The sequence below is a fragment of the Saimiri boliviensis genome, chromosome 12, assembly GCF_048565385.1.
Source record: "Saimiri boliviensis isolate mSaiBol1 chromosome 12, mSaiBol1.pri, whole genome shotgun sequence".
In the NCBI taxonomy this organism is placed as follows: domain Eukaryota; kingdom Metazoa; phylum Chordata; class Mammalia; order Primates; family Cebidae; genus Saimiri; species Saimiri boliviensis.
The window spans coordinates 45847049-45873362 of record NC_133460.1 but is presented as its reverse complement, the minus strand read 5'-3'; the positions used below and the strand labels follow the sequence as shown (position 1 = coordinate 45873362).

The 26314-nt window shown below is 34.9% G+C and overlaps 1 protein-coding gene across 6 annotated transcripts in view; it reads left to right on the top strand.

The window, feature by feature from the left end:
- CTNNA3 (catenin alpha 3) overlaps window positions 1-26314 on the top strand; it is a 1773069-nt gene that overhangs the window by 1179370 nt on the left and 567385 nt on the right. For all 6 annotated transcript variants that reach the window (XM_074382308.1, XM_003928685.4, XM_074382306.1 and 3 more), the window contains one exon: window positions 1894-2050. In XM_074382308.1, the coding sequence (XP_074238409.1) occupies window positions 1894-2050 (157 nt within the window). The remainder of the gene's footprint in view (window positions 1-1893; window positions 2051-26314) is intronic.

Here is a 26314-nt window from a genome sequence, read left to right as displayed (position 1 = left end):
GAATTGCAATTCAAGATGTGATTTGGGTGAAGACATAGCCAAGCTATATCAACCACCTATCAAAGGCAACATAAACTCTTCTAAAATTGAAGAACAAACATCATATTTATGGTGAAGCTTGAGTGGAAGAATGATAAAATTATTGATATTTTACAAAATGTTCGTGGAGACAGTGCACCAAATAAATCATCAGTTTACAAACTGATAATTCATTTTAACTAGATGATGTTGAAGATGAAGCTCACAGAAGCAGTGCATCCACATCAATTTGTGATCAAAAAATTTTATATTATTCATGCCCTAATTGAAGATAACCAATGAATAACAGCACAAGTAACACCCAGCAGCATAGATTTCTTAATTGGTTCAGTTTACACAATTCTGACTAAAACATTAAAGTTGAACAAACATTCCACTCAATGAATTCCCAAACCATTGTGCCCAGATCAGCTGCAGACAACAGCACAGCTTTCAGTGGAAATAGTAAATAAGTGATTTCAAGATCCTGAATTCTTTTTTTGAAGAATTGTAACAAGAGATGAAATATGGCTTTACAAATAAAATGCGGAAAGACCCCATAATCAAAGCAGTGGTTACTGAGAGACAGAAGTGATCGAGTCAAAGCCAAAACAGACCAGTCAAGAACAAGGGTTATGCCAACAGTTTTAGGGTATGCTAAAGGCATTTTGCTTAATGACTTCCTAGAGGGCCAAAGAATGATAACATCTGCATACTATGAGAGTGTTTTGAGGAAATTAGCTAAATATTTGATAGAAATATGCCAAAGAAAGTTTCACCAGAATGTCTTTCTCCACCATGGCAGTGTTCCTGTTCATTTCTCTCCTGAAACAAGGGCAATATTTCAGGAATATCCATGGGACATCACTGGACATTCAAATTACAGTCCTAATTTGGTTCTTTCTGATTTCTTTTTGTTTATTAATTTGAAAAATCTGTTAAAGGCACCCATTTCTCATCACTTAATAATGTAAAAAGACTACATTGACATGTTTAAATTCCCAGAATCATTAGTTCTTTAAAGATAGATTAAATGCCTGATGTCATCACTTAGAGAAGTGTTTTGAGCTTCATGGAGCTTATGGTGAGAAAGTTTATATTTAAAAAATCTCATTCTGCAGTAATAGAGACAGTAGGAAAAATTTAAAAATAAAAATGATTTATATTAAAAATATAAAACATTTTATATTTTCAATATAAACTGTATATATGTGGAGACATTTTATTGTTTTTTCTATTGTTGAGGATGAATGTATTTAATCATATTTAATTTATTTTAAATAATCTAATTTTAATACACATAATATGTTTAATGAAAGCACTGGCCGGGCACAGTGGCTCACTCCTGTAGTCCCAGCACTTTGGGAGGCCGAGGAGGGCAGATCACAAGGTCAAGAGATCGAGACCATTCTGACCAATATGATGAAACTCTGTCTCTACTAAAAAAAAATACAAAAATTAGCAGGGCATGGTGGTGTGCACCTGTAATCCCAGCTACTTGAGAGGCTGAGGTGAAAGAATCACTTGAACTGGGAGGTGAAGGTTGCAGTGATCCACTGCACTCCAGCCTGGTGTCAGAGTGAGACTCCATCTCAAAAAAAAAAAAAAAAAAAGAAAAGAAAGAAATCACTAGATAAACATTCTATATCTTTACAGATTTTTTAAATTTCATTTTTATGTTTAATATTGAATGAATATAATTTAGTTTTTTTATATCATTTTAATTTTTTGTATTTATATATTTAGGAATTATAGATTGGTATTTTTTACATGCATATATTGCATACTGGTGACTTGTGGGCTTTTAGTGTACCTGTCACCCAAATAGTGAACATTGTACCCAATAGGTCATTTTTTCAATCCTTATCTTTACAGATTATTAATGCTGCGCTTGCTTTGGCTGCAAGACCCAAAAGTCAGGTGGTAAAAAACACCATGGAAATGTACAAACGTACATGGGAGAATCATATACATGTCCTCACTGAAGCTGTAGATGACATTACAAGCATCGATGACTTCCTTGCTGTATCTGGTATGTTTTCATTGTTTTATTTTGTTTATTTGCTCTTGTCAACTTTATGAAATAGAATACTAGGGCGGGTATGGTGGCTTACACCTGTAATCCCAGCACTTTGGGAAGCTGAAGCAGGTGGATTACTTGAGGTCAGGAGTTCGAGACCAGCCTAGCTAACATGCTGAAATGCCATCTCTACTAAAAATATAAAAATTAGCAGGGCTTGGTGGTGCCTGTCTGCCATACCAGCTGCTCAGGAGGCTGAGGCAGGATAATTGTTTGATCCCAGGAGACATATAGTGAGCCGAGATCGCGCCACCACACTCCAGCCTGGGCAACAGAGTTGGACTCTGTATAAAAAAAAAAAAAAAGTAATACTGAATAAAATTGATTTATTTAATAGAGAAAACATTTCATTGATTGTATTTCTGGATGCAATGTGTTGCTGTGTATTAGCAGTAGTTGTGTTAACCATGGTCTACTCTGGGATTATAAGCCTCATGTCTTGTAACCATTTTAAATTGAACAATTTACACTGTGTCTATAAAAGAAACTCCTATTCATGGGCAAAATATAATAGAACATAATACCTAGAAGTCTTAGGTTTTTCCTAGGTTTTCAAATAAATCCACATTTTCTCTCTCTAATATATTTGTGTATCTTGATTTCCCTGCACTTCTTTTCCAACCAAATTTTTCTCCCCTCAGGGAATAAAATATATTAATGGGAAAACGTCATTGATTTGAAATGTGTGAACCACAAAATCTGAGCCAGATCTCAGTCAATTTGGGAAGTTTATTTTGCCAAAGTTAGGGATGTGCACCCATGACACAGCCTCAGAAGGTCCTGATGCCATGTGCCCAAGGTGGTTAGAGCACATCTTAGTTTTATACATTTTAGGAGGACATGAGACATCAATCAACATAAGTAAGATGAACATTGGTTCAGTCCAGAAAGGTGGAACAAGTCGAAGCAAAAGTGGGACAACTAGATGTGGGAAGAGGTCTTCCAGGCCGTAGGTAGATAAGAGACAAGTGGTTGCAATCTTTTGAGTTTCTGATTAGCCTTTCCAAAGGAGGCAATCAGATATGCATTTATCTCAGTGAGCAGAGGGATGGCTTTGAATTCAATGGGAGACAGGTTTATCATAAGCATTTCCCAGCTTGACTTTTCCCTTTGGCTTAGTGATTTTAGGGCCCCAAGATTTATTTTCCTTTGACAGATGCAAAATGGTAATTCAACAACCATCATATGTATTTGACAGTGTTAATCTAAAGAATCAAACAAACAAATCTAAACATCTAATGAAAAGAGAGAAGTTGGAGATTCCATGTGGAGCCCAGATTATTCTCTCATCACAAATTAGAATAATATCCCAAAGGATTGTGAAGATACTCTTAAGAATCAGTATCCTCAGAAGCATAATTTTTATGTTGCTGTAAAAACAAAAAACTAAATGCATTTTAGTCTTTTTTATACTCTCAAAAAGTAAGTCTCTCTCTAAAACAAATTATGTATTTTTTTCCTTTTTTGTGAGAGAAGAATTTTCTTTGAATGTGATTTTATTCTTTTTTATAAAATGTAAATTCTCATGAATATCCAACTTCATTTTTAAAAATTTCCTGATTTAGTTCGGTCTTTTAGTCTAACCTATTGACTTCATTATTTTTATGTATGTATACATTCTCATAATGAAAAATTGTTCCAGAAACCGAGTATATTTTCGTGATACATTAATGAAAGTGAAAAGTATGCTAATTACATATTTTAAAATTATTTTATAGAATTAAAATCTTTGAAAATATAGAAAATATATGGGGGAAAAATCAATGGCCTTTGATTCCACTACTCAGAAATAATAACCACTGCTAATTGATTTTTTTATTCAACACTTTTCTAATATATATTTTCAAATGTATATCATGCATATATATATATCTATGTATTTATGTTACTTGCCTTTTTACACATAATATTTGGCTGTGTATTTCTGCATGATTATATGTTCAGGAAATTATGTGCTCTTTTGTTAACATTTAGGTAAATAGTAATTTTAATTATTATGAACAATGTTATGTTAAGCATATTTTTGTCTACTTGCTATCTCCTTAGTATAGACTTCGCAAAGTAAATTCAATCAACACCTTATATTAGAAAATTCTTTTGTAATTTGATTGTTAAATAGTAAATTCTGTTTCTCAGTTGGTTCTTTGGGTTAATAGGCAAAGGAACCTACTCATATTAATCAATGTAAAGACAGTTTAACATAGCAATACTGACAGCACATAGGGAGAATCCTCTGGACATGCGAGAAGGGGAACCATAATTTATCAATCCTTGCATTATTACAGCTGGGGGAGGCCTGGGATCCAGGCATATTGTAGGTCCTTAAAGCAGGAATTCATAGTATTTCTCTTTAGTGCTAGATTAACCTAATATAGCGATATTCTGGATCTGCTTCTTTTCATGGACAACTTAAGCAGTTCAGAACATACACAAGTAACAGAAAACTCATGTAAAAATTACTTAAATAACAAAAACCCTTAGTTATCTCATATACCTAGATATTTGATATAGGTGGCTCTAGGCTGCTGGCCCTAGCATACAGAGGACTTGGGGAGGAGTAGTTCAGCTATGTGGGGAGGGATTTTTTTTTTTTTTTTTTGAGACAGAGTTCACTCTTGTTGCTCAGGCTGGAGTGCCATGGCAGGATCTCGGCTCACTATAACCTCTGCCTTTCGGGTTCAAGTGATTCTCCTGCCTCAGCCTTCTGAGTAGCTGGGATTACAGGCATGCGCCACCATGCCCAGCTCATTTTGTATTTTTAGTAGAAACAGGGTTTCTCCATGTTGGTCAGGCTGGTCTCGAACTCCTGACCTTAGATGATCTACCCGCCTCAGCCTCCCAAAGTGCTGAGGTTACAGGCATGAGCCACTGTGCCTGGCCAGGGAGGGATATTTTAATCACTAACATTATTTAGAATTGTCCATACAAGAGGATAATAAAAACTGAACTTATAGTTAATATATTTAATTATTATTGTTAAATTCTGTACAGAAAATGTACATTATTTCCTATATCCAGGGTAGATGGCTCATAGTCTTCTATATTTTGAATGTCCTGGTTGGTAGTGGTTCTGTTACAGGAAAGGGGTCCCATTCTAGACCTCGAGAGAGGGTTCTTGGATCTTGTGCAAGAAAGAATTCAGGGTGAGTCTGCAGTATAAAGTAAAAGTAAGTTTATTAAGAAAGTAAAGGAATGAAAGAATGGCTACTCCATAGACAGAGCAGCCCCAAGGGCTACTGGTTGCCCAATATTACGGTTATTTCTTGATGATATGTGATAAACAAAGGGTAGTTTATTCATGCCTCCCCTTTTTAGACCATATAGGGTAACTTCCTGATGTTGCCATCACATTTGCAAATTGTCATAGCACTGGTGGCACGGTAGTAGTGAGGTTGACCAGAGGTCACTCTTGTGGCCATATTGGTTTTGGTAGGATTTAGCTGGCTTCCTTACTGCAACCTGTTTGTTTTATCAGCAAGGTCTTTATGTCCGGTATCTGGTGCCGACCTCTTAGCTCATTCTGCGACTTACAATGCCTTTACTGTCTGGGAATGCAGCCCAGTAGGTTTCAACCTCATTTTACCCAGCTCCTATTCAAGATGGAGTTGTTCCGGTTCATGCGCCTCTGACAGTTCAAAGTTATTAATGTGTAAGCATCTCTGGATTCTGCTGATGTTCCCTCATGGTTGCATCTTAAAGCATTGCATCTCCAAGCATTACCCAGTACCATTTAAAACACGAAAAGAAGCTGACTTGCAACTTTAACTTTCGAGAAGAAAGTCTTTCCCAGATGGTTTTCATCAGTTTCTCTTACTTCTCATAGGTCAAAAAGTTGGTCCCTTTCCCAATATTGAGCCAATCCCTGGCAAAAGAAAATTAGATTTCCAAGACAAGTTTAGAGAGTGCTGGATAAGTGATTAAAAACTGACTAGAAGCCAGAGAGAGTGTTAGTCCTAATTTGTAGCATTTGTTTATTTCTGTGGCATAAGTATTACCACCTTTGCAGGTTTTAAGGTACCAATGTGATTTCACTGAACTCTGAGTTGGTACCAAATGCATAGAATCAGCTCTTGTGAGCTGGTATAAGCAAGTTCTAACAGAACACTAGGCTTAGACCAGTCACAATTTAACCTTTATTACTATCACTTACTACACAAACAAAACCAGAGGTTTGTTAGTAAAAAAGGAGTAATGGCTAGTTAACAGACAACCAGAGACGTTTGCCTGAAGTACTGAGTGGTTTCCACTGCACTCTCAAGTTTCTATGCCTTCATAAATTTACCTTCTATTAGGTTAGTCATGATTCTTTACCAATGATCTTTATCAATAACTTTTCAATCGCTGCTCCTGCAAATTATGGCATCTTCTCTCAGAGTTTTCCCAGTCAAAAAGATGAGAAATAATCTAGCTGGCCCTCTGGATCTTTTTAGTAGCAGACTAGATGTTCTAGGTCCAAAATAAGGCCAATGAATCAGTGGGTTACCATTTTTTTTTTCAGATAGTTAATCATAGTTCGAATACCTGTGATGAAAATTGCCACAATCTTGCACCTTCTGTGTGGGACAGATTTTTTAAGAAAAGTTATAGATCTGTTTAATAGCAAATAACTTATCTGGTACTTTTGTGGAATGATTTATATGGTGTGGCTATGTCCCCACCCAAATTTAATCTTGAATTGTAGTTCCCATAATTCATATGTGTTGTGGGAGGGGCCTGGTGGAGATAATTGAATCACAGGGGCAGTTTCTCCCAACGTGTTCTGATAGTGAGTGAGTTCTTGCAAAATCTGATGGTTTTATAAGGGGCTTTGTCCTTCACTGGGCTCTTATTCTCTTTCCTGCCATCAAATGAAGGATGTGCTTCTTAAGAACTATTTGCTTCCACTTGCACCATGATTGTAAGTTTCCTGAGGCCTACCTAGCCATGTGGAACTGTGTGAATCAATTAAACCTCTTTGCTTTATAAATTACCCAGTCTTGGGAAGTTCTTTATAGCAACATGAGAATGGACTAATAGAATGATCTTTTAGAGTGATATGTTATATATTGTATTCAGAGACTTCTGGTTCATCTTTTGTCAGGTAGGTCAACCAACAAGTTAGTTCTTAGGGTATCTGTTGTGAATTGCTTAGAGAAAATATTGCTTTCAAAATTCCTACAAGTATTTAACCTCTCATGGGCTTTCTTCTAATAGTCAATACTAATATTATATTATATTATATATATGTGTGTATATACATATATATATATATAGAGAGAGAGAGAGAGAGAGAGAGAGAGACTATGTGTGTGTGTGTGTGTGTGTGTGTGTGTGTGTGTGTGTTGGAATAAAAGTCAAACAGATTTCCGTTTTCTTAATCAGTTGTGAAAATATGTCAATTGCCAGAATATCAGCTCTCTACATTAAAATATAAATTTTTAAAAATCTAAAATCACTGGTAAAGGATTCTTAGACTTTAAACTATTATTTTTGTTATTAGCATAGAGGAAGATAACTTGTGATAAAATATTTGCTTACAATTATGTTTTAGAATGATTCGGTGGTCCAATATTGACTAAAGATTCTTGCAATAATGGTATCTCTAATAACAATTATCTTCGGTTTATCTATTACAGTTTTATATTTAAAACTGAAAATTTTCATTGATAATTTAAAAATTATTTATGCCATCAACAATTGTCTCATGTGGTTAAATACATATTGTCAGAGATCAGTTTGCATAAATTGACTCATACTGAGCTATAAACTTTGATAGAAGGGGTGAATGATTTGGACCATAAGAGCTATTCAATTACTAAGAACTGATTAAATATGAGGTTTTGTAAAAATACAACCTTTCTTTTATTTATTTCTATACTTATTTAATATTCCATAATTGTGGGTGCTAAATCCTATGAAAGGTAATAGAGTTTGCACAATGAATAAAAGGTAGTGGAAGAGACAACTTGCAAAGGAAATGTGACAATGGAGATTGTAAGGTGCACTCTGAATGAAGAGACCACCTAAACAGGCTTTTTGTGAGCAATAAGACTGCTTATTCATCTGGGTGCAGGCAGGCTGAGTACAAAACGAGAGTGCACAGAGGGCAGTGGGATAAGAGTTTTATAGGTTTGGGGTAGGCAGTGGAAAGTTACAGAAGTTGCAGTTCAGGGTGGTTTTTGTAAGCCTTGGGAGTGTCACTTGGGGAGAGAGTGTCACAAGGTCCAAAGTCCAGTGTCATGAGGTTGGCTTATCAGTTGAGACAGGAATGGTTGAGGCAGGAGAAACGGTGGAATGTTGCAAGGTTCGTTAATCAGGCACTTCAGGAGCTAGATATTCTTTTCCTTTTGCAGTGTTTCTGTTACGTTAGGCTTTCTGGCTCTGGGAGCTTATCTGGAGGTGTACGTGTGGGTCTCATAGGTCACCATGGTATAGTCCAGGGTGCAGTCAGTTCAAAGAACCTTGCAGAGATTAAATGAGGAATGGTGGAAGAGATTGACAATGGTTTATGAATTTTCTGAGAATGAGATTGACCTCTCTAAATTAGAATTAACAATCATATTCCCTTATTGTGGAGTGTTCTGATTTAATATCATATTGACCCTTAGTGAATTATAATATTGAAGAGTAGTTGAAGATGTGCTTTACTCTATATTTTAAATTCTTCTTAAATTTGTTCTCTTTTCCTTTATGTTCACTGTTACTATGCCAGGTCAAGTACCTTTCCTTTGCCTATGTTGCTGTAGAATCTTAAGAGGACCTCTTACTTTCACATTTTTCCCTGAAGCCTCCTAATGGGTATTTGCTGAATGAATAAAAGTATATATTCCCATTTTAAATTCTATGCCAACATTAATTTTTCAGATTTATGTCTTCTTAATTCATAAGAATCATGTGTTTGGTCTGTGGATTAAGATTCTTAAAAAATCTTCAAATTATGAAAAAAACAACTTTCAGCATTAATCATCACAATGTTCTTTGACCATGGCTTAGCAACACAAATCTAACTTTCAGTGCCATCAAAAATGCACTAACAAGTGTCACCACCAGAATGCATCCTGTCCTGGGGCCCAATAGCTGCTGCATCTCCACATCACAGGTTGCACAGCCTTCATCCTCCACACCCCCCAGAAGGTTGCAGTGTTACAATGCCAGCTGAACCCAGTGGTACCACAGGGTCCCTGTTAACTGAACCCACGTAGAGCCCTAAATCCCTGGGAACAGGCAGTCCTGCACATCAGGGAGGCTTTCTCCAGGACATAGGAATCCAAAGCACATGCTTTCCAGAGCCTGAGAGCCACCTTTCCTGATGACAGTGACCTTGTTTTCTGCAGTACTTGGGCCTTCATGTGCCTGCACACACTGCCCAGTGGCCTGAGGACCAGCTTGCTTGTGACCCATTGCCATGAACACTGATCCCCAAATGTGTCACTTAGGGGCTTGAGGACTTGCCTGCCTAAGATATGCCACCACCACAACCAGCAAATTTGCCTCACCAACAACAGGGCCACTATGCACCTTTGTGTACTACCCAGGATCCTGAGAACTGGTCCATGCAGCACATACTACCAGAAGTGCCTGTACACTCCCCAGGGATCCAAGGACTGACCTGCCTGGAGGCCCCATCTCCAGCAAAGTCACACCACAGAGTTCAGGAACAACCAGAGCATGAGACACTGTGAAGCCATAGATATTACTGATTTGACTAATGCTGAAGAAATCATATGGTGACTTACTACTGCATTCTCTCAGAACCAAAGCCAAAGCACCCTACCCAAGTTTCACAATAGACTAGATAAAGCAAAATAAATAATTTGTGATCTTGAAGACAGATCTTTTGAAATAAGCCAATTAGGCAAAAAGAAATAAAGAGAATAAAAATGAAAAAAGTCTATGTGGCATATGGAATATCACTAGACAAACAAATATTCTATTCATATTTTAGAAATTACAGAAGGAAAATAAATGAGAACGTGAATGGGCCACTTATTTAATGACACAATAACTGAAAAGTTTCCAACTCTTGGGAGAGAGATAGTCATTCAGATATAGGGTGCTCAAATATTCCCAAATCGGTGAAATCCAAGAAGGTCCTCTTTGAGGCACATGATAGTCAAATTTTCAAAACAAAGACAAAATGAGAATTCTAAAAACAGGAAAAGAAAGCATTGAGTCACATATGAGAGTATCTTCATCTGACTAACAGCAGATTTCTCAGCAGAAGCCTTATAAGCCAGGAGAGGATAGGGTGATGTATTCACAGTGCTGGAAGAAACAAAACAAAACAAAACAAAACTTTCAAACAAGAATAGTATAAACCATGAAGTTATTCTTTAGAAATGGAGGAGACATAAAGTCTTTCCCAGACATACAAAGGCTGAGGAAATTAATCACCATTAAACTGAGCCTACAAGAAATGCTTAAGGGACTCCAACCTCTGAAAGTGAAAGGATGTTATCTACCAATGAAAGGAAAACAGATACATAGCTATATAATTGGTAGATGTTATCCATCAATTAAGGAAAAACATGAAAGCATACAATTCACTGGTAAAGCAGATACACAAATGAGAAAAAGAAAGGAATATAATTTTATCACTACAGAAAACCACCAAACCACAAAAATAATAAGAAAGGAACTAAGGCTATACAAAGCCAATTACAAAACAACTAACAAAATGACAAGAATAAGTCCTTATTTATCAATAACACCCTTAAATGTAAGCAGTTTAAATTCCCTAATTAAAACATATAAACTGGCTGAAATACTGAGACCCAACTATTTGCTGCTTAAGAAACTCACTTCTCATTTAAAAACACGCATAGACTATAACTGAAGGGATTTAAAAAAGATATTCCATGCAAATGGAAACAAAAAGTGTATAAAAGTAAGCAATACTTATATCAGACAAAATAGATTTTTATTAAAAATAAAAAGATAAAAAGAGACAGGGAATGTCATTATATAGTGATTTTAAAAAATTAAACAAAAGGAAATAACAATTGTTAATATATATCTACCCAATACCAGAGCACTTAGATATATTGGGCAAATATTAAAGAGAGAGATAGATACCAATGTAATAATAGTTGAGAACTTTAACACCCCATCTTTCTTACCCTCAGCATCGTACAGCTATTCTAGACAGAAAGTCAACAAAGAAACATTGTACTCAAGCTTCATTTTATACCAGATGAACCTAATAGACATTTACAGAACATTTTTTCCAATGGCAACAAAATGCACATTCTTCTGATAACACATGGAGCAGTCTCTAAGATAGACCCTATGCTAGGCTCAAAACAAATCTAAATAATTCTTTTAAATGCAATTGTACCATGTATTCTCAGATTTCAGTGGAATATAACTGGAAATCAATAAGAGGAACATTGGAAACTATGAAAATACATGCAAATTAAACAGCATTCTCCTGAATGACCAATGAGTTAATGAAGAGATTAAGAAGGAAATTTTAAATACTTCTTGAAAGAAATGAAAACAGAAACTCAGCATACCAAAATATATATGGAACACAGAAAAATTAGTACAAGAGGGAAGTTTATAGAAGTAAATAGCTGCATCAAAAAAATAGATTTCAAATAACCTAGGGATACACCGCAAAAAATAGAAAAGCAAGAACACACCCAATCTAAAGTTAATAGAAGAAAATAAATAATAAAGATCAACACAGAATGAAAGAAATTAGAGGCAAAAAAGCAAACAAAAGATTCGTGAAAAAAGTTGGTTTTTGAAGAAGTAAACCAAATCAACAAACTATTATGTAGATTAAAAAAAAAGACCTAACAAGTAAATAATATCAGAAATAAACAATGAGATATTACAACTGACACAACAAAAATACAAAAGGATCATTAGAGACTGTTATGAACAACTGTTCGCCAACAAATTAAAAAACCTGAAGGAAATGGATACATTCCTAGACACATATATAAAATACAAAGATTGAACCAAAAACAAATAGAATTAAACAGATCAACAGCAGGTAAGAAGATTAAATCATTAATAAAAAGTCTCTCAAGGAAGAAAAGACCAAGACCAGATAGATTTACTAATGAATTCCAGCAAACCTTTAAATAACTGACACCAATTTTTCTTAAACTATTCCAAAAATTGAAGATGAAGAAATTCTTCCTAATTCTATGAAGCTAGAATTATCCTGATACCAAAACCAGATAAGGACACACACACACAAAAAGAGAAAACAATGAGCCAGTATCTCTGATGAATACAGATTTAAACATCCTCAATCAAATACTAACAAATTGAATTAATCAGTATGTCAAATACTAAGAAATTGAATCAATCAGGATATGAATAGACACTTTGCAAAAGAAGACATACAGGAGGCCAACAAAATTATGAAAAAATGCTCATCATCACTGGTCATTAGAGAAATGCAAATCAAAACCACACGGAGATACCATCTGACGCTGGTTCAAATGGCAATCATTAAAAAATCTGGAGACAACAGATGCTGGAGAGGATGTGGAGAAATAGGAACACTTTTACACTGTTGGTGGGAGTGTAAATTAGTTCAACCATTGTGGAAGACAGTGTGGTGATTCCTCAATGACCTAGAAATAGAAATCCCATTTGACCCAGCAATCCCATTACTGGGTATATATATCCAAAGGATTATAAATTGTTCTACTATAAGGACACATGCACACGAATGTTCATTGCAGCACTGTTTACAATAGCAAAGACCTGGAACCAACCCAAATGCCCATCGATGATAGACTGGACAGGGAAAATGTGGTACATATACACCATGGAATATTATGCAGCCATCAAAAACAATGAGTTTGTGTCCTTTGTAGGGACATGGATGAACCTGGAAACCAGCATTCTCAGCAAACTGACACAAGAGCAGAAAATCAAACACCACATGTTCTCACTCATAAGTGGGTGTTGAACAATGAGAACACATGGACACAGGGAGGGAAGCACTACACACTGGGGTCTATTAGGAGGAAATGGGGGAGGGATGGGGGTGGGGAGTTGGGGAGAGATAGCGTGGGGAGAAATGACAGATATAGGTGATGGGGAGGAAGGCAGCAAACCACACTGCCATGTATGTACCTATGCAACAATCTTGCATGTTCTTCACATGTACCCCCAAACCTAAAATGCAATAAAAAAAAATAAAATATAAAAAAAGAAAATGAAAAATAAGGTTATTTTTCATTTTCTTTCATAAGCTTATGCCAAAAAAAAAACCACGTAATAATGTTAGCAAGAGCAAAATGTTAAATTAACTGCATTGAAACTACTTAATAGGAGTTGAGATTTTAAAAAATGACCAATATAGTATATATCTATGCAAAGATTAATTATACAATGTAATAATAACCAGTTTCCTATTTCCATACATTGTACTTATACATTATTCTTAAACCTATACCTAGTCAAAACTTAGTTTGATTAAAAGCATCAAGCCATGAAGTGCTTCAATACAAATATATATTTTAAATTAGAGATTGTTAATCATTTCCTGAAAAAATGATTTTGATAATATTAAACTGAATATTATGTGCAAGACAGTTCTGGGAAATGAAGGAAGATACAAAGTAGAAAAACACAGAATTTGCTTCGAGAGAACTCACAATTTGGTATATATGAATTAGATTTCCAAAGATTTATAAGTAAACATATATATATATTTTTTGAGATGGAGTGTCACTGTTGCCCAGGCTGGAGTGCGGTTGCATGATCTCAGCTCACAGCAACCTCCACCTCACAGTTTTAAGTGATTCTCCTGCCTCAGCGTCCTGAGCAGCTGGGATTACAGGTGTACAACACAAAGCCCAGCTAATTTTTATATTTTTAGTAGAGTCAAGGTTTCACCACATTGGTCAGGCTGATCCCAAACTCCTGGCCTCATGATCCACCCACCTGGACCTCCCAAAATGCTGGAACAAAATCTTTTACAATTAATGCTGCTGTAGTGTCAGGATATGGAGGAAAGATTTTTAAAGAAACAACTGTTCCACTGGATTATTGAATTGAACCTTTAGAAAATTGGAAAAGCATCGCATAAAGTGGGAAAAAATATGAAAATTCATGGTGGGTTTAAGGGACAGCAAGTTGGCCATTATAAAAGAAGCATAGACTACATCAAGATAGGTACTGAGCTTGAAAAGTCAACAAATGGCCTCATATAGTGTCCTGAGGATCTTCCATAGGAAAAGGCGAGTGCTGAGGTTTTGACATTCAACCCCTCCAAATATTATGCATAAACTGGATCCCCAGTGTTGAAAGCAGCACCTGATGGGAGGTGTTTAGGCCATGGATGTGGATCCTTCATGAACTGCTTGGAGAAATCCTCTTAGTAATGAGTGAATTCTCACTCTGTTTGTTCCTGCAAGGGCTGATTGTTTGAAAGAGCCTGGCATCCCTCACCCCTTGCTTCCTTTCTTACCATGCAATCTCTGCATTTTGGCTCCGTATCACCTTCTGCCATGAGAGGAAGCTGCCTAAAGCCACCAGAAGTAGGTACTGGTGCCATGCTTCTTATACAGCCTGCAGAATTGTGAACCAAATAAACCTCATTTCTTTGTAAATTACCCAGCTTTGGGTATTCGTTTATAGCAACACAAACAGGCTAAGTGAGCCATCTGAAATTTTAGTGATATCATACACCTTATTAGTTTTTAGAAGACCAACTCCAGATGCCCAAAGCCATTGTAGATGGAAGTGATATAGTGCTAAATAATGCCTAATGGGTCTTAGAAATGAAAGGAAATCCAATATGAGACAAGTGTTCTCTCATTTCCTCCATCCCACCTCCAAAGACTGAAAGCACATTACTGACAGATTCAAGATGCTATAATAGGAAGGTGAGAACCAGCTTGATAACTGCATCCTAGCTCAAGCTGAATAACCTAGGTTTCCACTTACTGAGAAAAGCAGCTCTTCCTCATCAGGATGGGCCAGTAACGACTTGCAGCCAGGATCTTCTATAACATTGGCTAAAATTAACAGTGATTTCATGGCGGTTAAGATTTTTTTTCTCCTGAATCCTCTATGATTACGTTTTCATGTGACAGTATATGGCTCAGGGATCACTATGGAGATGACAGAGAAATGTACACATGGCTTTATATAAGTCATGGTAAAAGAGAGGAAGTGTGTATTCAAAAATGGTTGAATGGGCCTCCCCAAAGTAATCTATTATTACTTTATTGGTAATTATGTTTTGAATTACTGCCTGTACTTACTTGACTGAAGAGTAGTTTGGGCATGTAAACTAGAATTTATCACACATCATTTCATGTACTAACATGAGATGCTTTCATTTGACAGTAAGTACACTGCAGGACTGTTCTTTGAATATTATGACTTAGATCTTTAGAAAAGCCATATTGGAAGTCCTTTTTTGACTGTCATAATAAGTCATATTTGAACATTTTTGCTATAACTTTAAAGTATAGCTAGAGTAATGATTAATAATCTTACTGATAAATAGCCCTCAGGATTTGCATTTTAGACTTGCATAACAATATAATAGAGAGTTCCTAAAAACTTCAGATGCATGTGCTGTGTAAGGCTGTGAATGATAGAATATACTTTTTATAAACAATTTGCTTAAAATTATCTAAGTGAGTGTATGTGCTGTATTAATAAGCCATATTATTTTCAATAGCCAGATATATTGACAAAGACTTTGAACAAAGAACTAGTCAAAGGGAGTCTTACAGTTTTATTTGTATTTACTTATTTGTGGGTGGTTTCTCAACTCTAATCACCTTTAATCAGTATAATTCGGATGAGAAAAAATCCTTAATATGGAGAATCCTGTAGGATATTTTATAGATTAGATGAATGATTACAGGGAAATTTTCTCCTTGACACAAAGCATGTTCCTACCTACCAATGAGTCCAAGACATGTTCCTGGGCATTGTGAGAGAACAAAGATTTCAGCTAGAGCTGAAGGGGTTTTAGGCTGGTGAAAACAGCATCAATCTTGCTACTCAAGTGGGTGCAGATAGAATATTTGAAAACAGGAATCATGTGTCTGATCTTATGAATTTTTGTTGCAATAGATTTAGGGACTTAGAAAGCATCCTGGGGAATTTTAACAAACCAGTGAAAACCTTTGCTTAGTGAATGGCTCCAGAGCCTGTGCTGTGAACAAGTTCTATATGTTTTTAAAATGCAGCTAAGAGTCACATTGTCCTAAAAAGTGTAACTCAAAGAAGCAGGGATTAGAATAGTGGTTACCAAGGACTGCTGGTAGGGGAGAGAGGATTGGGTAGGTGTTGGTCAAAGGTTATAAAATTTCAGTTAAACAGGAGGAATAACTTCAAGAGATCTATTATACAACAAGCTGACTATAGTTAATAACAATGTATTTTATGTCTCAAAATTAACTAAGTGTTCTCACTACAAAACATGATTAAAGTGTGAGGTAGTGTATATGTTAATTAGCTTGATTTAGCCATTTCATAACATATACATATTTTAAAACATCACGTTGTTTATCACAAATATATACAACTAATACTTATTTAAAAAGAAATAAAAATAGGTATGTTTTTACAAAGTACCTATAGTTCTTACTAAAATTTCACCACTAAAGGAATACTTATAGATTTGACAGGAAGATAGCTGATTTTCTCTCTAAAGACTGTGGAACGTAGGAAAAGAAAAATCTGGGCTGGGTGTGGTGGCTCATGCCTGTAATCCCAGCACTTTGGGAAGCTGAGGTGGACAGATCACAAGGTCAGGAGTTTGAGACCAGCCTGGGCAACATGGTGAAACCCATCTCTACTAAAAATACAAAAATTAGCCAGGCACAGTGGCATGCACCTGTAATCCCAGCTACTTGGGAGGCTGAGGCAGGAGAAATACTTGAACCCGGGAGGCAGAGGCTGCAGTAAGCCGAGATTACACCACTGTACTTCAGCCTGGGCGACAGAGCAAGACTGGGTGTTATGTATGCTTGAAGATAAACAATTCTGTCATTTCCTACCAAATCTATGATACTTGGGAAATAACTACTCAAATGCCTCTTTAAAAATATTAGTTATATAATTTATTTATTCATGTACTCACTAACAAATATTTGGTGAACGCCTATTAGGTGATAGAACTGTTTTAAGTCCTAGAGACAGAACAGCCAGTAGAATAGACAAAAGCCTCCATATCCTTAGAGCACATATTCTTTTATGTTGGAAGAATTGAATGAATTATATATTTGAAATGTTTTGAATAGTGTCTAGGATATACTAAGTAGCCTAGTAAAAGGTAACCATTATTATTAACATTTTTGGCAGGACAGTGTTCAAATTTAAACCAGTATGAGAAAGATAAATCTCTTTAAGGAGCACTTTGTTAAACCTATCCCAATAATAGACTATATAGTTAACCAAAACAACTGAAGGATTATCTTTAGAGCTAAGGTGCATATCAGATATTAAAAAAGAAAATTCTGATAATTTCAGTTGCTACATGTTATATACTAAGAAAAGAACTCTCATACAATATTTCTGGGAATTAAATTGTTATAATCTCTGTGAAGAACAAAATAACAATTTGTGGTACCTGGATTATGTTGCCACAAATCCCTCTTTAAGCATATTGGAGGAACTTGTTTACATGTTCATAAGGAAAACCTGATACAAGTATTATCATCATAGAGGGTTTTTTTCCATCAATAGGGAAATGAGTAAATAGTAGCCAATAAAGCAGTTAAGAAAAAGGCACTAGTTTCATATGCTAAAAGGAGAAATTTTCAAAGCAATCTTGAGTGGATGAGCAAGTTTTGTGGACAACAGGATGTCATAAATGCCTTGTATACCAAATACATAACAATGATTAACTTTAGATGTAAAGGGACTTGGATGAAACTGAGGAAGAGTACATATGGGACTTCAGTGCTATCTACAATGCACTGTTCTTTAAAAATTAGATGAAAACAAAATCCGATAAAAAATTAGTGCATGTTATTATTGAGGTGAGTAGATTATTTTCTATATTTTATGAGCTCTACTTTTCTTAAGCATTTATAATAAAAAATATATAGTGAATTGGAGAAGTAAATGTCAGGGTGCAAAGCCAGGTCACATGGATGAGTCTGTGGCTGGGGAACAGAGAAATCATGCCAGGCCAACACATATCAGCACCTGAAACACACCTGAGAATTGTGATCATACAATACTCTTGTACTTGACTGTGAATCTCAGTAATACAGTTTAACAAAGGCTTTGTGAAAGTAAAACATACCTAAACCTTTATCACCCAGGATCAGACTCTAACAGAAGAATATTTTGCATATTTTTATGCCATTGTTCTTTCTAGTTTCGTTGGTGAGTGTGAGGAAAGGTTAGCTGGATTTAAAAGAAAATACTTTTATTCTGAAATGTTTCAAGCATCCATAAAAGATTACAGCATATAGAATCACAAACAAGGTAATCTTACCGTGAAGTCTTACTGAATCTTAACTTTTCTCATACTTGTTATTACATGTATTATTGATGTCCCCTGTGTAACCTTTCTCAGGATTTTACAATTTTTCTTTTTCTGTGTGCTAAAGATTTTGATGAAAGCCCTTGCCTCCTCATAAGCAAATCTGCATGACAGACATTTTCCATCTATTGGATTAGGAAATATAGGGCATCAAAATAATCAGAATCTCCCCCAGGCAACAGAATATTCTTACTTTGAGTATGTGAAAACTCAAAGCTAAAGCTGAAAAGTTTCTCACAGGAGCATGACAAGATTTAAATGATACTGTGTCCTGTAGCAATCTTGATAATATCGGAGGAATGAATGCCTTTGAAGCCAAATGTCCAGTGAACACTTGGGTGTTGACAAGTTAATCATTTACTGTGTCAGTCAACAAATACTTGAGTAATTACTATTCACTCTAGAGATTCAATAGTGAATAAGGCCTACTGGACATATCTACAAGAGATCTATAGTCTAATGGGGGAAACAAGCTCTCACCTGGCAATTGTAGTGTGTTAAATTAGGTTATCTTCGGAAAAACACCAAGGATATCTTTCTATCAGCAAAGTAATTCTGTGATAACCAGTCTTTCAAGTCTCATCACTCTTTACTTGAATTTTGTTACTTGAATTTTGCTACATCATTTTGTTACTTGAATTTATGATTCCTATTTCATATATTGGCATTTAATAACTAATTATAAAGACTTACATGACAATTCAAGTAAGATGCAAAACAGAATCCATGTTCACTGTGATATATTCCATTCATCTCTGTAGTAATTACAGATGTATAATAATCATCAAATTTCAGTCTGGTTCTTCATACGTTTTTAAAATGTGTAACTACCAGGAATTTATACATAAGTTAGCACTTTGCATTCATGTATAAATAATTTTGAAAATGCTTGTTTTCTCTCTGTCTGATTTTCTTGTAGAGCATAAGTTGCTTTGAGATTTCAGATTTGCATCGTATTAGGGCAGTAACTGTCACATGCTAACAGCAGAATATGACTATTAAAATTCTAAACTAGAAAAATGATACACTTGACACTACAAAAAATCAAAGTCTTAATTATAAATACTGACTTTAAAATATTTACTGACATCCAGACCCACTACCTGACAATCTGCCATAACCTGGTAATTTAATCAATTTCAGAAACTTTCAGTTGTAGGTGAGACTTAGTTTTCAGGTATAGGTCTAATATTATATGTGGAAAATGGTCATGGAAGGAGTGAAAAATATGTCTCTTTGGTGTATCTAAATAATTTGACATGGTAACATGCCATGCTATCATTTAATATCTGCTTACAAATGTGCCTTCACTATCTTGAAAATCATTTATGTACTTTGTTTCATACCTAAATTACATTTAAATACTTTTTACCTAACTACATCGGAAATTTCATTAAGGTAGAGATATTCAGCCTTGTGACTTGACCCTTTCTTCTTAAACTAGATCAGAAAATCTACTTACTTAAAATTCTGTAAGGTGTTTTTGACCCTTCAGTTTTAAGCTAACATCATATTCAAAGCATATAAAACTACCATGGAACAAATAAAACTTACCTCGGGTGGTAAGCCTTATTTTTTTATCATCTTCTGTCTACACTGTTTAGCAAAACTGGGGGTGACTGCTTTAATTAGAATACTTTATTAAGCATGATATATATTTATTCTATCACTATTTCACTAAATACATTTATAGTTTTCTTGTATCAATATCTTATAGTTTGAATAGCTGAATTTGTATGAATTTATAATGAAGAGTGATTGTGTTGAGTTTTGTTTTTTACTTTTGCATATGGCTTTTTAAATCTTTTTTTCTTAAGAAATGCAACTATTAATGTGTGGAACCATTTATCCCAAGATCTCTAGGAGTTCCACAGATATTTCCTCATTTATTGCTCCACATGAAAGGAATTTGGCTAGTATAATCCCATTTAATATTACCTCTCACAGAGAATTCCTTAATTGCTCAAATTCTCTAAGACAGTAAATAATTATGATGTTAGTTTCATATATCCTCTAGTCTGGTCAGCCTATTGTTCCCTATTAAGAATTGTTTATCCCTGTTGTCCCAGGAGTTCAAGGTTAGCCTAAGCTACAAAGAAAGACCCTCTGTCAAAAAAAAAAAAAAAAAAAAAAAAAATCAAAGCCAAGTGCCCAGGGAACACTTTCGTGTTGACAAGTTAGTCATCTATTGTATCAGTCAACAAATACTTACTGAGCATTAATTTCTGTATCTTTTTAGATGTCAAAATATGGAGGCCATGTTTAGACCATAATTCTGTTTTTCCATCTGGAACCTTCCTAAATCAGGAAAAAATATTTACCTGTTAAGCCTAGTTATTGATTTGTTACCTATTCAGCTGTTAAGTCAATTAACAAAAGCTGAAGTCCTTTCTGCTTTGGCTGTCCATGCAAACACAGCTGGATAATTTTGCATGATTTGATAAGGCAGTATAGAAATCCTTTTTACCTAGATTGTATACAGTTTTGGTGGTAAAATGAGGCTCTTTCTCTCCCACCAGAAGTTAGTAAGATTCTAGAAGAAAATTTAAATATGGGGATGGGCAGGGGGAAACAAGCAAAACATCAGATTAGTAAAAAATGAAGTCAAAGAAAGAGAAGAACCAGCAACTGTGAATTTGTACAGATGGTTAGGTTTTACTTCATTGCAGTGCTCTACACAGTATACGGTATACTGCAGCTGCCTAATAAACATTTGTTTAATTAAATCTGTTTTACTCAAATAAACTCTTATATGATTTTTATAGCAATAACCTCCAAAGTGATCAAGGGCAACATTTGCTCTGTTTATATTTCAGAGCCACCCAACATAGGCTTTAGAGCAAATCCAGATGTATGTATGTAGCGTAACTATTCTAGTTAGACTGCAAAAATTAAGCAAAGCTATGTGAAGTGATTTTCTCCTTGGTATAGTACTGCTTCCAAATCAAGATTTCTAGCTGTATAATTGCACAGAATGATCACGCTGCACCTTTCACCAATGTAAAAGATGCAGTTTATTTGCCACAGTGCTAAAGGCTTCTGTGCCAAGATCTTTATTTCTTAATGTAAAATCTGATGTGTTTTGAATTTGATTTTGTAATTCACTGAACTCAAAATTTTCTGCTTAATTAGACACAAGTGATAGGAAATGTGGGATTTGTATGTCTTTCAAACAGTTTCTGACATGAACCTAAATTACTGCCGTAACAGTAGAGGAGAAAAATTTGAATGTACCTTTGGATAAACTATATGAACAAAAAGAAAATCCCCTGCTTTTGCCATACTGTTTATATTGCCTGGCTGAGCACCATTGAATTGTCATATGTTTTAGATATAATTAAAAATTGTTTATCTGCCAGTGACCCACACATAAGAAGTCATATGGAGGCACATATTATTATAATTCCATAACAATTCAGTATTTTCCCCACTGTAAATATTAAAAGGGTGTTTTGTATATATTCTTTACTATTATTCTGTGCTTTTTAAAAATGAAAATAATCAAAATTGAGATTTTGTTGTCAGAAATATTATTTATCAAGCAGGACTAAGAATTCTTACTATCCTGTGCTTTTTTAAAACAGAAATAATCAAAATTGAGATTTTGTTGTCGCTGTCAGAAATATTATTTATTTATCAAGCAGTACTAGGAATATTGTGTTAGGTAATTGAACTTGTGGTAATAAAATATCACGTTTCTACTTAAAAAAATCTCAGATAGTGACATTTTATTACATGAAAGAATTCAAAAGACTGGTGTATTCCAAAAATTTGGGAACTGACCCTCAGAACAAAGAGCTATAAGCATAGGTTTTTTATATATAGATTTCCTAAAAGGATAATTCAATCACTACTGGACTTTTATTATCTATGTCTTCTTCTGGCTTATGACTGGTACAGTTCTAATTTTCTCCCTGTTCTATTTGTTTTGAAAAATGTCCATAAGTACAAATGATATGTTGGAAGTTGGTGGAGAATTATCTGTCTGGTTATTGGCCTGTGGTGTATTTTACATTGAAAACTGAAGAAAATATGATTTTCTATTGCTGCATTTCTGTCAGCAATCATATGATCTTTATTGTCTTAAATACAAAATGTGCCATATCAATCAGAGTACAGTTCAATTATAATTATATGAAAAATTAACCCTATAGAGTGCTTTTTCTAATTGTGTTTTTTCCTGTTCTTTCTGCTATAGTTATCTCAATATGGTGAAATAAATTATAATTACACAATTATAATTAAATGAAAAATTGGCCTGATACAGTGCTTTCTTCTAATATGTTATTTCCTATCCTTTTCATTGTGTTTATCTCAATATGCTGCAATCTTGTCCTAGAAAACCAGTTTCTCCATTAAACCTTTCTTGATTATCCACTCCTTTTCTATGCTTTATGTAGGTTGATGCAAATTTAATTGCAGTTTTTGTAACTGAAAGTGATGGCAAAAACTGCAACCACTTTTGCACCAACCTAATAATTTGGACTGTGCTCTATGATTTTTATCACTTTGTGACTTTATGATAGTTATTTTTATACATTTTCTTGCCTATTATTTTGAAAGTCCTGAAGGGCAAGAATGTTTTCTTATATGCTGAATTATGTTTCCTCTCAAAATTTATATATTGATGTCATAACCCCTGGTAACTCAGAATGTGACTGTATTTGTAAATAGGGTCTTTAAAGAGGTAATTAAGTTAAAATGAGGTCATTCGGATGAGCCTCAATCCAATATAGCTGATGTCCTTGTAAGAAGAGGGAATTAGGATACAGACATATATAGAGGGAAAACCCTGTGACGACACAGGGAGAAGACAGCCATCTGTCAGTCAGGGAGAGAGACGTCAGAGAAAGCAAAACCTGTCAACACCTTAATCTGACTTCTAGCCTCCAGAAATGTGAGAACATAAATTTCTATTGTTTAAGTCATACTAGTCAGTGATACTGTATTAGGGCAGCACTAACAATCTAGTATAGCTGTTATTCACCATTGTTCTGGGCCACTTAGCACAGTACCTTTTATCCAGTACTACTTCAATCAAGGTTGTTAGATTGATTTCCTTTGTAGTATCTTCACTGTCAACTAAAAGTTTGTTTCAGCGAAATGGAAGAACACTAAGGCAATTCCTTCTTTCATCCTTTATACTGAATAAATAAATAGCAACCATGCTATAATTATCAAGCTTTCCTTTCCCACATTGCTTCTTTCTTGTCCCTCAAACCTGAATTTATTTTTTGACAACTTTGAATTCTGTAAGAATCTTCTGGTTTATGTAATGTCCTACTTAATTTAATTCTGGTATGGATCATGTAATAACATTTCTATATTTTTTCTTAATTGTAATAGTAATAAGATAATGATTATAGCATATAATCAAACCGGAAATAATTATATTATCATACTTTATGTTGGTATATTATTTTAAAATATAACTTTATTAGAACATTGTTTTATTTTATATACCCAATAGTTAAGTCCTTTCCTTATGACACCTATGAATCAGATTATAATATGGAATTTTAAAAATGAATGTTCACATTTTGATTTTAGAATGATTTTCAGGTTCAATATGGTGATACTAAAATCTGTTTCCTTAGAGTAAAAGGTTTTCATCATGCAATATATGACACATGATATATATTGCTCAGCTAAGTGTTCAGTTAATTGAAAGAAAATGTGAAAATGATATAGAAAATAAAAATATCTTTTTATCTATCACTATGTTAATATCATTGTTAGGACATTTTCTTAGATTGCTGTCATTACTGCCTGGTGGAAATAGTTTCTATAAATAAGCAAAACAAAATGACTTCCAGGCTAGGCACGGTGGCTCACACCTGTAATTCAGTATTTTGGGAGGCGCAGGCAGGTGGATCACTTGAGGTCAGGAGTTCAAAACCAGTCTGGCCAACATGGTGAAATGCTATCTCTACTAAAAATGCAAAAATTAGCTGGACAGTATGGTGCATGCCTATAATCCCAGCTACTCAGGAGGCTGAGGCAGGAGAATTGCTTGAACCTGGGAGGTGGTGGTTGTGGTGAGGCAAGATCGCACCACTGCGCTCCAGCCTGGACAAGAGAGTGAGTCAGACTCCATCTCAAAACAACAACTACAACAATGACAACAACAAAAAACCCAAAATGACCCCCAGTATATTTTTCCTTTTTCTACAATAAAGCTTAGCTGAATTTCCCGGTTACACAGATAATGATTAGCTGTAAGGAACCATGGCTATGTCATTGATTCTTACATTGATCTCTGTTATCTCCAGACACTAACAAAATACATAAACAACAAATTTTTTTCTTAGCTATATTTCCTTTAAGTGAACGGTTCTTTGATTACACCAAGTTCAAGTCTATATCTCACTACAGCTATATGTGGTCTTTAAAATACAGTTTAATAGTGGCTTTCTTCACATTTATTAATTTGATTTTTTTCAAATAAAATTTGATTTCTTTTTTCTCCTCATAAAAAAACAATCCTGGAGTTTAGCTGCTAAGATGGTGGGATGTATAAAGAACTCAGAGTTTATGGCTAGCCAAGGAATAATTTTATTCTTCTAAATCATAGTGGTTTATGCATATAAATGCATATGTTAACAAACTCATAAATAGACACACTTAACTAGAGGCTGATGGAGTGTACAAGGGCAAACATTTGGTACAGATCGGTGGGTTGGTGATACAACATGAAATTCTGTTGTATCGGGTGCCATTCACCCCTTCCTTCCCCTCTGCATTTTCTGCATTCAACACGAAATGAGGGAGAGTTCTCATCCCTCATCTTGCCAGGGGAATCACAGTTTATCATGTGCACTCTCTCACCAACTATTTGGCCTTGGGGAAAATTGCTTAACATCCTTTGATTCCTTCTTCTGTAAAATGGGAGTAATAATTCCTACCTGACAGGACAATTTTTGAAATGTAATAGACAGTGGTTGTGAAAGTGCGTAACAGAGTGACTGTGGCTTAGAATCATCCCAACAGTATTGGTTGACTCTAAATCAAAGTTATTTAAAAGTAAGTGACTTGACTTCTTCTCCATTTTGTAGAAAGGAGTCTTACATTTCCTAAGTCCTAAACTTCCTATCTCTCAACAATTTCTGTGTTGTGTCAGATAAGACAATCTTTCTTTTTCTATCCCCTACTCCTTTGCTGCCCCAAGTCTTAAGAGTTTGGAAGAAATTACTGTAGGTGGCCTATTACCCAGAGTCACACTTCTCTGCTAATGCAAGCACAAAATTTAGACACAATCTTGTAAATATTTTTAGCAGAAATAAGAGAATGATAAGCCATAGATTCTACAAGGGAAATTTATGATATTGGAAATTTTACTATGTTTTCTACTGTCTCTGTGAAAGTCTGGAATGAACAGTATCTAATACCCTGGAATACCACCTGGCAGTATCTGCTGCACACTACTTTAATATCCAAGTGGTTAATCGGACTAAGTTTCTTTTTCTGGTTTTTGAAATGCTAGATTTATTTAGTATTTAGAGATTCTATTGAGCAACAAATGAAGTCTTCAGGTCTCTACACATTTAACTACTAAAGTAGTTAAATGTGTAGTTAATCCCCCCATCTGCCACACACACACAAAAATTAAAAGTACCAGGTGGATTTGAAATTTCACAAACACTTAGACTCCCAAAGGAATTAAATGACAAGAAAGATGTAAACTACTGCTTTCATAACCTTTTGAACATATTCGTTGGGAGAGTAGATAGATGAATGTCCAGGAG